The 15,674-nt window shown below is 38.6% G+C and overlaps 1 protein-coding gene across 1 annotated transcript; it reads left to right on the plus strand.

Moving 5' to 3' along the window:
- Window positions 1–141: 141 nt before the first annotated feature.
- On the plus strand, window positions 142–12,635 carry LOC131158433 (ABC transporter C family member 10-like). The gene is made up of 12 exons (XM_058113304.1): window positions 142–239; window positions 410–2,454; window positions 3,059–3,379; window positions 3,469–3,555; window positions 3,876–4,466; window positions 4,548–4,712; window positions 4,941–5,235; window positions 11,046–11,260; window positions 11,341–11,646; window positions 11,825–11,888; window positions 11,958–12,197; window positions 12,284–12,635. Exons 2-12 carry the CDS (start codon window positions 418–420, stop codon window positions 12,409–12,411), a joined length of 4,449 nt encoding a protein of 1,482 aa, XP_057969287.1. The 5' UTR covers window positions 142–239; window positions 410–417; the 3' UTR covers window positions 12,412–12,635.
- Window positions 12,636–15,674: the final 3,039 nt, after the last annotated feature.

The raw sequence follows: 15,674 nt of genomic DNA on the forward strand, positions 1-15,674 counted from the left end.
TTTAATTTTTAATTTTTTTTTAAACTTGTAATATAATTTTCTAGTTACATTTTAGATATATTAATAGTATTTTATTTTAATTACACTTATTTTTCTTTGATTATATATATATATATATATATATATATACTCTGAAGAAGTGAACACTGGCTAGTCCAGTTGATCCTGCCCACCAAGATTTTCAAGTTTGCAGTTTGCAGAGAGCCACTCAAGAACTCAGTAAACAGTGGGAGCTAATGGTAGTCAACTTAGTCTGTTTACTCCTATTATCAGACCATTATCTATTACAAATCCATCTTCAAAATTATAACTGATGGGCCAATCCGTCAAATTAGTGCTTTATATTTGTTTGAACAATTTAATTTTGGTTACTTCTTAGTGAGAGTTGATTTCTTGCCAATCTTTGCAGATTTGAATATGATGGAGGTGATGTGGGCTGCATTTTGTAGAAACTGGGGCAGTACAAACCAAGTTGCAATGAATTTCAGTTCTATTTGTGTAGATGGTGTTCATCCTTTGGTCATTTCACTGGATATCCTTCTCTTTTTGATTTTGTCCTTCATCTTATTTCGTGGATCGTGCTTCGAGAAGAAGCAGATTTCTCAAGATTACCAAAGGTTTCTACCATTAGGAATATCCTCTGCCATTTTTAATGGTGGTTTGGGATTAGTCTACCTGGTCTTGGGGTGCTGGGTTTTGGGAAATAAGCTTGTTAAAGAGAAAACTGCATTACCTTTGAACGCATGGGTGGTGTTGCTATTCCATGGGTTCACATGGTTGCTGCTTATTTTAACTGTAAGCCTCAGAAGGCAACCACCGCCACACTCCACAATGAAGCTTTGTTCAATGCTGGCCTTCTTGATCAGTGGAATTCTGTGCGGTGCTTCTCTGTGGAAGGTTATTGTGGACAAAGCTGCATCACCGGAGACCGTGGTAGATATATTCTCTTTTCCAGGAGCAATTCTACTAGTTTCCTTTGTTTTCCGGGGACAAAGACACTATATAGAATTAAATGATGGTCTTTATGCAACTCTGCTAGGCGAGGAAGCCAGCGCTACTGCTGAAATGGAAGCCAAAGAGGATGACTCTGTGACTCCTTTTGCCAGAGCAGGGCTGCTTAGTAAGATGACATTTGGTTGGTTAAATCAATTAATGAAGAAGGGAAATGAAAAGATCCTTGAGGACAAAGACATACCGCTGTTGCGGCTGGACGATCAAGCCAAAACCTGTTACTCCTTGTTCCTGAGGCAATCAAATGAACTGAAACAGAAAAGCTCATCTGAACCTCCTTCAATTTTTAGAACTATTGTACATTGCTACTGGAAACCTATATTACTTTCTGGGTTCTTTGCACTTGTCAAGGTAGTTACCATCTCTTTGGGTCCACTGTTTCTAAAGGCCTTCATTGAGGTTGCTGAAGGGAAGGAAGTCTTCAAGCATGAGGTTTATGCACTGGCTGGAGGACTCTTCCTTTTGAAATGCATTGAATCAGCAGCAGGGAGACATTGGTTCTTTATCAGTAGATTGATTGGGCTGCGAGTAAGGTCTTCACTCTGTGCAGCTATTTATCAGAAGCAACTAAGACTGTCAAATGCAACGAACACGAGACATTCTGCAGGTGATGTAGTGAACTACTTAACTGTAGATGCCTACAGAATAGCTGAATTTCCATATTGGTTTCACAAGACATGGTCAACAAGCCTTCAGATTTTCATTGCACTGATCATTATCTACTATAGTGTTGGGCTTGCAACTATGGCAGCTGTGCTTGTCATGATATTGACCGTAATAGGAAATTTCCCACTGGCCAAAGCTCAACATAAATATCAATCGATGTTCATGGCAGCACAGAAGGAGAGGCTGAAGGCCACGTCAGAGGTTTTTGTTAGTATGAAGGTTTTAAAGCTGCATGCCTGGGAAACACAATTCAAGAATGTCTTGGAAAAGCTAAGAGAAGAGGAATACAAATGGCTTTCCGCTCTTCAACAACAGAAAGGGTACTATATTGTTCTGTTTTGGACAGCTCCAATTCTAGTATCGATTGTTACTCTTGTAGCTTGCTATTACCTTGGGATTTCTATTACTGCCAGCCGTGTTTTTACCCTCTTTGCAACTTTACGAATTGCTCAGGAGCCTATCAGATTAGTTCCTGATGTTATTCAAGTCTTCATTGAGGCAATGGTTTCACTAGATAGGATTGTTAAGTTCCTTGAAGCTCCTGAGATACAAAGTGGGCATATTAGACAAACGATGATCAGGAAGGAGATCGTACACTCCATCTTTATCAGTTCTGCAGATCTTTCATGGGATGCTGATTGTTTGAGGCCCACTCTGAAAAACATAAATTTGGAGGTTAAGCCTAGTGAAAAAGTTGCTATTTGTGGAGAGGTTGGCTCCGGTAAATCAACCCTTGTTGCGGCAATTCTTGGAGAGCTTCCTTGCATCAAAGGCATGGTAAGTTATTATTACATATTTGTCTTAGAAAGCTATTTGTGTCATATCTTTACTGATTCCTTTGTATATAAGCTGTTAAGCTGAAATGGAAATGGAGAAAATATGGAAACGAAGAAAATGGAAACGCCTTGAAGAGGATGAGCTGTAGCGGAGGAGAATGAGCGTGCCAAATTCATTTCATCAAAAAACATAATTATCACGTGCTCAAATAATCCATTAAAAATCATGTGCTCATTATCCATTAGAATGCAATAACTCATTTCCTTCTATATCTATCTCATGTATCTATAAATAAGAACATTTGTATTGTGTGAAGTGTGCAAGTGAAGTGAGTGAGCGAGGAGTGTGAGAGTGCTGAAGGTGAGAGAGAGAAAAGTGTAAGAAGAGTTGAGTTGAGTGTGTGTTACCTCCTCTTGTTTTTTTCCCAGATTATAGTATATTTGGTGTGCCCCATGGATGTAGATCAGATTAGATCGAACCACGTAAATCTGGTGTTCTTATTTTGTGTAATTATTTTGCTTGTATGTGTAATTATTGTTCCTAGATCCCTAACATAAGCAGCACTAAACGTATCGAGTAATGTGTTCTTTTTTTCCTCATTCAGGTTCATGTCTGTGGAAAGATAGCTTATGTTGCTCAAACTGCATGGATCCAAACAGGAACTGTACAAGAAAATATTCTGTTTGGGTCAACCATGGATCATCGTAGATACAATGAAGTGCTTGAAAAGTGTGCCTTGGTAAAGGATCTTGAAATGTTTCCATTTGGTGATTCCACCCAAATAGGAGAAAGAGGTGTCAATTTGAGCGGTGGGCAGAAGCAGCGTCTCCAACTCGCTCGAGCACTGTATCAGGATGCAGACATTTATATCTTGGACGATCCATTTAGTGCCCTTGATGCACAGACTGCCACAAGCCTCTTCAAAGTATGCATAAATGAAACTCTCACGTCTATGTGTAATGTTGATACTATGCTTTCTCGGAGCAGAAACTAATTTACATCGGTATCATGCAGGAATATGTAATGGAAGCGCTCTCTAGGAAGACGGTCTTGCTTGTGACTCACCAAGTTGATTTCCTTCCTGCATTTGATCGGGTTCTGGTTAGTTGTCAATCCAAAATTTCTTTTTTTTTTTTTTTTTTTTTGTTGTTAACGAGTTAATTTGGAAATGTATTATAATTTAATTAATCAAATGGTGGAGTCTTTATTGTTAAACATAATCTGTGAAGATTCATGCTAACATCATCTCATTTTACTTGTAATATTAACGCCTGTGGTTTCATACTCTCATTACCTGACCAAGAACTTATCAGAAACACAACAGAATCACTTGTTATTAAATGGGAGCCGCAAAAAAATTTTCAAAGCATTGTCATTGGTTACTTTCAAAGAAAATAATCAAAATTTTTTATTTGTTGCAGCTCCTTTCTGAGGGAGAAATCCTACAGGCAACTACTTATGATCATTTGTTGGCCACTTGTAAAGAATTTCAAGACCTTGTTAATGCACACAATGATACTATTGACTCCAAGAAATGTGCTGAATATGCTTCTTCTAAAACATCAAACACTTATAATGAAGAGATCAAGAAAATATATACTGGGGGAGAACAGTCAAATGCATCACCAGAGGATCAGTTCATTAAGAAGGAAGAAAGAGAGATGGGGGATGCTGGTCTGAAACCGTACATACAGTACCTGAATCAGAGAAAGGGTCTCTTATACTTCTTCTTGACATACTCAGCCCATTTTATGTTTTTGGTAGGGCAGATACTACAAAGCTTGTGGATGGCTAAACACATCCAGGACAAAAGCATGAGCCAATCAAAACTAGTTATAGTGTATTCGGTGATTGGGCTTGGTGTGTCTTTCTTCTTGCTAGTAAGGTCTTATCTTGCAGTTCTTCTAGGTCTTGAGGCATCAAAATATTTCTTCTCTACATTGATGACCTCTCTTTTCCGGGCACCGATGTCCTTCTACGACTCAACACCTTTGGGAAGGTTACTTAGTCGGGTAAGAGCAAATGAAGTAACAAAAGCTCAACTTCAAATTCTACTTTGGAGAACTCATACATAGTTCTATACTTTTGTGCAGGTATCTTCTGATTTTAGTATCATTGATCTTGATCTGCCACTCCAATTAACTGCAGCAGTTGGGACAACTATGACTTCATGCTCCAACTTCGTAGTGCTGGCTGCTCTTACTTGGCAAGCCTTGTTTGTCATCATACCAATGCTGTATCTGGTCATGCTATTGCAGGCAATACACATAATTGTGCTCGAACTCAGTTGTGTTTGGTTGGGAGGGAAATGTTTTTTCTTGGAACGTGGTTTGCCTACTCTCCTTTGTTTGATACAATCCAGAAAACGAAAAATGTTCTCCATCCAACCAAACAAAGTCAAGAAATGACGAGTTTTTTTTCTTTTTTCTTTTTTCTTTTTAATTTGTTTTCTAAACAAGTGATTCTGGTGGTTTTATGTCAAATAGAAGTACTATTTTGCTTCTGCTAAGGAGTTGAATCGGATCAATGGCACAACAACATCTCTAGTTACAAGCCATCTAGCTGAATCCATTGCTGGGGTTGTCACAATACGGGCTTTTGGGCAGGAAGAACGGTTCTTTGCTAAGAATCTTGACCTCATAGACACAAATGCAAGCCCATTCTTCCACAGTTTTACAGCAACTGAGTGGTTGATTGGACGCCTAGAAGTCCTATGTGCAATTGTTCTTTCCACCTCTGCACTCCTTATCACGTTGCTTGGCCATGGATATTCAAGCTCTGGTTAGTTTTCGTAATGTTATTTAGCTCTCATTAATCTATGTGCATCTGCTTGAACTTGTGGCTGGCAAACTAATCACCGAACTTGTGGCTGGCAAACTAATCAGTAAAAGGTGTTGTGAAATGGATCGTATAATGAAATTGCATAGTGGAATAAATAACAAAAAATAAACAACACAACCAATAAGAACAATACCACAAAAATTTACGTCGTTCGGTAAAGCTTACATCCACGAAAGCAAAAGACACACAAATTTTACTATAAAAATCACAAATGAAAATCACAATGTACACAATACACTTCAATAATGATCACTCTCACTCTCAAAATATGCCCAGGTGACATATATAGAGTTTCCTCGGAGGTTTCCCCCCGTTTATCCAACCATCCAATGTTCAAAAATTCAAAATTTCAGAAAATTGCTGCAACCTAGGTGCCCCTCGTCGATGAACACAGGGGCTTCGTTGACGAGACCAAGATGAACCTTCATCGACGAATATAGGGTTCTCGTCGACGATGCTAGAAGTCTGAAATTTCCTACTCTTGATAATTATTCGTCGACGAGCTTCAGAGCCTTCGTCGACGAACCTCTGTTGTTCCCTCGTTGACGAGCATAGGCCCTTCGTTGACGAGTCCTGTTGTGTTGTCCCCTTCATGTTTTTCCTCCTTCCTTCTTTGCTTATCAAAACAAAAGTATAAGAGCCACAAATAACAATCTTCACCTTTGCGATTATATGCCCCTTAGGAGAATCTCAAAAACATGAATTGCTTCACTTTAAATTTAAAAACGCTTGGTTGGGTATGTCTCCCTTCTATCACTTGGAGACATGAAGTAAGTCGAAGCAATACTTGAACTTCTCCGAAGTAACTGATTTGATTAGAATATCTGTTGCATTATCAGATGTGTGAACTTTCTCCAATACAAGTTCACCCGAAGCAATCAATTCTCGAACCCTGTGGAACCTCACATCAATGTGCTTGGTCCTAGCATGGTATATCTAATTCTTTGACAAGTAAATGACACTCTAACTATCATAATGCAGCACCATAGCATCTTACTGTAACCCCAGCTCTCTGACTAAACCAGTAAGACATAAGGCCTCTTTTGCAGTTTCGGCAACTGCCATATATTCCGCCTCAGTCGTGGACAATGCTACCAGAGATTGTACCATGGATCTCCAACATACCGGTCCACCTACAAGGGTAAACACATATTCCATTGTAGACCTTCTGTCATCCATATCTCCAGCATAATTTGCATTAACAAACCCCATAACTAAAAGGACAACCTTATAGCTTTCCGAACATGATGTCATATCCCGATGTACCCTGCAAGTATCTGAGTATCCATTTTACAACTTCCCAATGCTGCCTTCCTGGATTAGAGAGGAACTTGCTCACGCTCATTGCATAAGCTAAATCTGGTCTCGTACATACCATGGCATACATTAAACTCCCCACAATACTAGCATAGGGGACCTTTGACATGTACCTGATTTCCTCATCCGAACTTGGGCAATCTGCAGTAGACAATTTGAAATGATTTGCTAGAGGTGTACACACCAATCTTACATCAGTCATGCTAAACCTCTTCAACACCTTCTGCACATAACCGCCTTGAGATAGCCATAATCTCCTTGCAATCCTGTCTCAGAAAATCTTCATCCCAAATATTTTCTTGGCTGAACCAAGATCCTTCATGTCAAATTCCTTATACAAAAGGTCCTTTAACTAATTCACCTTAGTTAAATCTCTTGCAGCTATCAACATATCATCGACATACAATAACAAGAAAATAAGTAAGTCATCGTCAAGTTTGTTCACATATACGCAGCAGTCATACTCACACCGTTTGTAGCCAATCTTCATCATGTATGAATCAAACCGTTTATACCATTACCTTGGAGACAGTTTCAGCCTATAAAGAGATTTCTTCAACTTGCAAACAAAATTTTCTTTTCCTAGTTTAATGAATCCCTTTGGCTATACCATATAAATTTGTTCCTTTAAGTCACTGTGAAGAAATGTTGTCTTCACATTCATTTGTTCCAAATGAAGATCGAAATGAGCTACCAACCCCAACACAACTCTGATAGAAGTATGTCGAACCACTGGAAAAAAGATCTCATCATAATCTATCCTCTTCTTCTGTGAGTATCCTTTTGCCACCGGTTGCCTTGAACTTTTCACCTTCCTTTTCTGATATTACCTCCTTCTTCTTGTACACCCATTTGCACCCAATCGGTCTCTTTCCATTTGAAAGCTCCACCAACTACCAAGTTTGATTTTTACGTAGTGACTCCATTTCCTCAATCATTGCTCTCATCCATTTATCTTTCTTCTGGCTGTGCACTACCTCTTGAAATGTAGTTGGATTGTTGCAACTAGTAAGAAAAGCATAAGACACTAACTCTTCAAGCCCATACCTTGGCGGAGGCCGAATAGTGCTTCTGGATCTCCTTAACGAAATATCATCGACATGCTGGCTTTCCAAACTAGAGCTCCCTACAACCACAGGACCATGACCATTTCCGTTTCCCTGACCTTCCAACTCCTCTTGCACGATATGTTCATCATTGCCCCAGCTTTCTGGCTCTTATTTCTGTTCATCAAACTTTTAAGTATGCTTCACCATAGCCTTCTCATCAAAGACTATATCTCTACTGATCACCACCTTGTTTACCACTGAGTCCCATAGCTTATATCCCTTCACACCCTCTGGATATCCCAAGAAGATGCAACGACGAGACTTCAGGTTAAGCTTAGACCTCTCCTCATTAGAAACATTGACATAGGTTGGACACCTGAATACCTTCAATTCAGAGCAGTCTACTGCATTTCCCGTTTAAACCTCTTCTGCCACTTTACTTGCTAGTGATGTCCTCGGTGATCAGTTGACCATAAAACAAGTCATACTAACTGCCTCGACCCAGAAGTTCTTCGGTAGCCCTACATTCAATCTGAGACACCGAACCCTATCAGCAAGAGTCCGGTTCATCTGTTCTGCCACACCATTTTGCTGAGGTGTTCGACGAACTGTAAAATGTCTCTTGATGCCCTGCTTCGCACAAAACTCCATAAACCAAGAATCAGCGTACTTGGTCCCATTATCCGACCTTAAGTATTTGATTCTCCTCCCTGCCAGGTTATCCACTTTAGCCTTCCAAATCTTAAACTTAGCAAACGTACTAGATTTGTGACGCATGAAGTAAACCCAGACGTTTCGTGAGTAATCATCAATGAAACTCACATAATACACATGTCCACCCTTTGATACAACTCTAACTGGGCCCTAAACATTTGAATGTACATAGTCAAGAATTTCTTTCGTCTTGTGAGTAGTTGATCTAAATTTTGCCTTGTTCTGTTTTCCAAGAACACAAAACCTACAAAATTCCAACTAACACGTTTCAAACCTTTCAACAATTTTCTCTTGTGTAGGTCTCTCATGCCATGTTCTCCTATATGCCTAAGACGCATATGCCACAAAATGGTCTCATCTAATTTAGCATCCACAGTTGCAATTCCACCTACAATGGTAGTTCCCTGCAATGTGTAAATATTTCCATCCAATTTTTGCCCTTTCATTACAGTCAGATTACCTTTCCATACCGTCAAGACTACACCTTTAGACTTGTAATTAAAACCATTACAATCCAAAGTGTCAAAAGATATTAAACTCTTTCTCAACTCAGGTAAATGTCTACATTACACAATGTTCTGACAACACTATCAAACATTTTTATCTTTACATTTCCTATGCCAACGATCTTACAAGAAGCATCATTACCCATAAGAATTGATCCAGAATTTACTAACCTATAAGTGCTGAACCACTCCTTGTTTGGAGTCATGTGATAAGAACATGCCGAGTCAAGTATCTAGGAGTCCGTTAGATTATCTGACTCCACTGAAACTGATGGAACATCACCATCCGTTGAATCCTCTTCTTGAACAATATTCACAGATTTAGAAATCCCCTCATGCTTATTAGCATTTCCTTTCTTCCAATCCGGACACTCCGGTTTTACATGCCTTTTTTTACCGCATTTATAACACTGGATTCCCTTCTTCTTCTTGGATTGATTACAGGATTTCTGATTAGACCCATTTTTAAACTTTCCTTTGCCTCACTCATTACTACCCTTTACCACAAGTCCTTCTCCTTCATCACATATTTTCAACCTTTGATGAAAATTTAACAAAGCACTTGTTGCCTCTTCCAAATTAAGTGTTTATTTTCCCCACGTAAGAGTGGTCACAAGATTTGCGTAGGTATGAGTTGAGGGCAAAGAATTTAACAGCATCAAAGCCCTATCATCCTCATTAAACTTTACATCAACTCTCATAAGATCACTTATGATTTGATTAAACTCATTGATGTGTTGATCTAGACTAGATCCTTCTACCATCTTAAGTCAATATAAACACTGCTTAAGAAAAAGTTTGTTATTGAGGGATTTAGACATGTACCGACTTTCTAACTTTCACCAGATAATCATGGAGAATCCTCCTCCATCACCCGATAGAGAACTTCGTCTGCTGGACACAAGCGTATTGTCAACGCTGCATTTGCTTTCAAATGTAACCATGTTGCCTCATCCATTCCTTTCGGTTAAGTATCAAGTAGAGTCTTAGCCATTCCTTGTTGCACAAGAATGGTTTTCACTCTCCTCTACTATAAACCAAAATTTTCGGGTCCATCAAATTTGACAATGTCAAATCTTGCAGAAGACGATCCCGATGTCATAACAACAATCGCTTTGATACCGATTTGTTGTGAAATGGATCGTATAATGAAATTGCACAGCGGAATAAACAACAAGAAATAAATAACACAACCAATAAAAACAACAACACAAAGATTTACGTGGTTCGGCAAAGCCTATATCCATGGAAGTAAAAGGCACACAAATTTCACTATGAAAATCACAATGTACACAATACACTTCAATAATGATCACTCTCACTCTCAAAATATGCTCAAATGACATATATAGTGTTTCTTAGAGGTTTCCCCCCGTTTGCCCAACCACTCAACATTTAAAAATTCAAAATTTCAGAAAACTGCTGCAGCCTAGGCGCCCTTCGTTGATGAACACAGGGGCTTCGTCGACGATGTTAGGAATAAAGAACAAATTCCCGAAACCTGTGAGAAACAAAATAGAGAAAAATAACGCCAAAGAAAAATCAATCACACGTACAAGACAAAATTTACGTGGTTCGGCAATTTTGCCTACGTCCACGGCGTTGCAGGGATTTCAATATTATTAGGAAGAAAACACAGAGAGTGCGGCGATACAATGCTCTCCCTCTCGCTCTCTCGCAAGTACAACCACCCGAACCCTAATCACCCGAAAGCAATCCTTTTTATATGTTGCGCCTAGGGTTTTGTTCCGAATGGGCTCCAAAATTTTCCCGGGGGCAACGCCCCCGGGCCCCCCTTACGACCCAAGCCTTCGCTCCATGGACTAAGCTTTAGGATAGAAATCTCTAATTAAATAGGGGTCGGGTCGGCATCCAAATTAAAACACAACTAGACTCCACAAAAAGCCCAACAAACGAGACCAAGAAGAACCATCGTCGACGAATAGAAGATTCTCGTCGACGATGCCAGAAATATGAAATTTCCTACTCTCGGTAATTATTCGTGGACGAGTTTCAGAACCTTCATCGACGAACCTTTGTTGTTCCCTCATCGACGAGTCCTGCTGTGTTGCCCCCTTCATGTTTTTCCTCCTTCATTCTTTACTTATTAAAACAGAAGTATAAGAGTTACAAATAACAAAATGTTATTAACCTTTGTTGGCAGGATTTATTGGAATGGCACTGTCATTTGGTCTTTCAGTGAATGAGTTTGTAGTTTATTCTGTTACAAACCAGTGTGTTATGGCAAATCTCATTGTTTCGGTCGAGAGACTAAGTCAGTACATGCAAATACCCAGTGAAGCTCCTGAAGTACTAGAAGAAAACCGGCCCCAGCCGAATTGGCCATCTATTGGTAAAGTAGAGATCTGCGATTTGAAGGTAAACAATTATTGTGCCCTTATGACAACTTAATTAAAGAGTAGTTCTGATTTATGTGCTGCCAAATTGCTGTTGAGCAGATAAGATACCGGACCAATGCACCGTTTGTTCTTCAAGGGATAAGTTGCATCATTGAAGGGGGGCACAGGATCGGTATCGTTGGTCGGACTGGTAGTGGTAAAACAACGCTCATAAGTGCTTTGTTTCGCCTGGTGGAGCCAACAAATGGTAAAATAATAATAGATGGTCTCAACATTTCCACGATAGGGCTTCACGATCTGAGATCAAAATTTGGGGTCATTCCTCAAGATCCTAATCTTTTTAGTGGGTCTGTGAGACACAATGTAGACCCCTTATCCCAGCATACTGACCAAGAAATATGGGAGGTAAATATTTTTACCAACTTTTACATTAATCATGATGTATCTCAGTACAACATTTAAATGGCTGTAAATGTTCTGACTATCTTATCATTTTTAGTAACATGCATTGTGTGAAATTACGTGTAATAGGAAGATATTTGAATTACTTGGTACTAAAATGTGTTTCCCATGTATGTTAAAGGTCCTCAAAAAGTGCCAGCTTATAGAGGCTATACAAGAGAAAGAAGCAGGATTGGACTCTCTGGGTAAGAAATGAAGTATGCAGTGTGTAATTTTTTTGACAGAAAAATAATAATTAATGATCTGGATTGCAGTAGTACAAGATGGAACAAACTGGAGCCTGGGGCAGCGGCAACTTTTCTGTCTAGGACGAGCATTGTTGAGAAGAAGCCGCATACTGGTGCTTGATGAAGCCACTGCATCGATCGACAATGCGACTGATGCCATTCTCCAGAAAACCATTAGGGCAGAATTTGCAGGCTGCACTGTAATAACAGTAGCCCACAGAATACCAACTGTAATGGACAGCACAAAAGTCCTCGCTATAAGTGATGGTGAGTTCTATATACCATGAAGATTTTTTCAATGAATCCATTGATATCATGTAGTGGGTTATCTGATTTCTTTTAACTTTTGACAGGAAAACTAGTAGAGTATGATGAACCAATGAAGCTGATACAAAAGGAGGGATCCTTGTTTGGGCAGCTTGTGAAGGAATACTATTCTCATATAGCTGAAGATAGTAGCCCTTGGGCAGATTTGCCATGAATCTCTATGTTAGTTTATTTTAATATTATCAAATTTTATATATCATCTTGAAAAGGACATGTAAGTTAAAGTTAAACATGTACCTGTTTAATTGAGTTTTTTTTTAAAAAGGAGGACGTTACCTCCATTTATTTATTTAAAGTTAAACATGTATCTATTTAATTGAGTTGTTGGTTGATGTGTTCCATAAATTCAGAAGTTTAAAGATGTGAGTGTACGTTGAATTTAGGTGTGTATCTTTTTATTTTAGATGTATCTTGTTTATTGAGTGTGCCGATAATGGAAGGTTTAATTAGTGCGCCTACAAATAAACCTCTATTGTATTGGCTCTACACACCAATCTATTCACATCATTCTATCATCATCTAGGTTAGAGAGTTTGACAACCCGAGTAAGGTATTTTTTTGTGGAGGTTTGGACTCTTCAGTTTGTGCATAATTGGGGAGAGTTGTACTATCCAAATTGGCCTATTATATCTTAAGGGAGACAAGTCAAGCGGAGTTTTGTTGCACCAGTTCATGGAATAAGCCGAAAACAACAAAATGCTTGAGTCTCTTTAAAGAAAACGAGATATTCAAGCCTTAGATTAATTTGTAAATCGTGTTTTTATTTGATTTATTTTTAATTTTATTATTAAATTTGTACTAAAATTTTATTATTAAATTTGTACTAAATTCCTAACAATATAAAATATGGAGCGTAAAGTTGAAAAATCCAATAAAAATGTTGGAGATCTCAACAAACCCCTTCTTACTATCTTTTCTTAGAGGCTTTGTGATAAAAGACAAAAGTTAGACATACAAGGGAAACACACCTTCAACTTCTTCCATTCAAATTCACAAATTGACTTTTAGGTTGTCATATTGTTAACGTGCAGCGATTTTAATCTTCTAATCAACAAAATAAATCACACAAAGAATATTCACAGAAAAAATGGAGACGAGAGATTTTACGTGGTTCAGCAAGGTTGCCTACGTCCACGGAGCGTGTACTTAGAGAAAAATCAACTATGAAACGATGGCAGTATAAGATTTGATCAGTCTCTCCCAAATCCTAGATCCCTTGTACACCCCTTTACCTTCAACCCGCTGAAGAAAAGTTCTTCCTAGAGAGAACGCCCTCTTGCTCTCCTTGCACAAAATGACAAGTAATCCCTATATTTTCCCATGACTTACAAACATATATATGACACCACACAACCGTTGGATTTAGAAACGATCCAACGGCTGTGACAAAAACCACAATAAACAAATAAAAAATAAACATATTTTTTAACAATCTCCACCTTGGCTTTTAATCACAGTCAAGCACAACATTCCATCCCCACGCTCTGGGATGCTCTGTCAACAATCAACAAGAGACTGCATTAACTAAGTCCAGAGAGTGCTTGAACTTAGCTAATGTAATAGGTTTTGTGAGCATATCTGCAGCATTTCCATCTGTGTGGATCTTCAATAACTGCAACTTACCACTTTCAACCCAACCTCTAACTACATGGTACTGCACATCAATATGCTTCATGCGAAAGTGGTAGACGTAATTCCTTGCCAAGTGGATCACACTCTGACTATCACAGAATACGTGTAACCTATCCTGCATACCACCAAGTTCCTAAATTAGTCCAATTAACCACAATGCCTCCTTACCTGCCTCTGCCAAAGCTACGTATTCAGCTTCTGTAGCAGACAAAGCTATAGTAGGTTGCAACATAGCTTTCCAACTAATGGAACCACCAGCCATGGTAAAAATGAAGCCAGAAGTAGACCTCCTCTTATCCAAATCACCTGCATAATCAGAGTCCACATAACCCTGAACATTACAATCGTCTGTACTTTCAAACAGGATACCATAATCAGAAGTGCCACGCAATTATCTGAAAATCCATTTCACCGCATTCCAATGCATTTTACTTGGATTAGCCATATATTTGCTTACCATACTAACTTCATATGACAAGTCTAGTCTACTACATACCATAGCATACATCAGATTCCCTATTGCACTGGCATAAGTCACACTAACCATATCCAACTTATCCTCATCAGCAGAAGGACATAGTTTAGCAGACAACTAAAAATGAGCAGCTAGAGGTGTACTTAACTGGTTTAGCCTTATCCATGTTAAACCTTTCCAACACCTTCTCTGTAATGACCCAAAGAATAATAGTATTTAAATAATGATTACGAGGATGAAAAATGGAAACAGTAATAGAAGGAGGAAGTCCACTTCGTCGACGAACATTGCACTTTGGAAAGAATAATCGAGAGAAATTATCAGGGCCTCGTCGACGAACACAGGGGATTCGTTGACGAGGGTATAAGAGGACCTCGTCGACGAAGGTAGGATTCGTTGACGAGGAAATATTGAGAGGTTTTGAGCAGTTTGAATTTTGTCGATGAGGAGTGGGTTTTGTCGATGAAATTATTAAAGAACTCGTCAATGAGATGACGTGGCTCATTGATGAATCCAGATAAATAGTCAAAAACTCAGATTTTTTATGAAATTCAGCGCAGAAACTCCCTCTCTCTCCTCCCTTCGGCTCCCTCTCCTTCTCTCTTCGATTTTGGGCCGGATTTACACCGGTTCGACGATCTGAAGCCACCACGACGCTTCTGGAGAAGTTCTTTGCATATCTGCTGGAGCGGATCGTTGGTGGAACTCTGTTGAAAATCATCCCTGAGTTGAGGTAAGGCTTTTTAAGCCAAATTTGGTCTTACGATAATTATAGGAAATGATATATATGTGAAAATACTGAAGCTTAGTATTGGGAGTTTTCATTTTCAGGGTATTGATCAGGAAATCCTACGGGTGTGAGTCCAGAATTTATAAGGGCTTTTCTCAGTAGCAAGGTAAGAGAATAAACTAAAACAGTTATTTTCCATGCAAATTATTATTATGTATGAGTAAATTTATTTTCAGGAAAACATGTATTATATATGTATATTACAAAGGAAATGCACATTTGGAAAAATACTGCTATTATGCTGAAATGTATATATGTATGAGATGTCAGAATTATGATTTTAGAATATGAAATATGATTTTATACAGCAAATGTGTGGCGTGAATATTACTTTACGTGAAAGGTATTACGATATGACGTTGTTACGAATGAAGCATGTTTTCAAGAATATGAAATGTTGCAATACAAATGATGTTGAAAATACATGATAATTGATTTATTTTCAAAATGATATATATGAAATGATTTTGACGTGAGGCCGTATATATATATATGAAATGTTCAGCGTGTGGCCGTATTT

The sequence above is a fragment of the Malania oleifera genome, chromosome 6 (genome assembly GCF_029873635.1).
Source record: "Malania oleifera isolate guangnan ecotype guangnan chromosome 6, ASM2987363v1, whole genome shotgun sequence".
NCBI classification, from domain to species: domain Eukaryota; kingdom Viridiplantae; phylum Streptophyta; class Magnoliopsida; order Santalales; family Ximeniaceae; genus Malania; species Malania oleifera.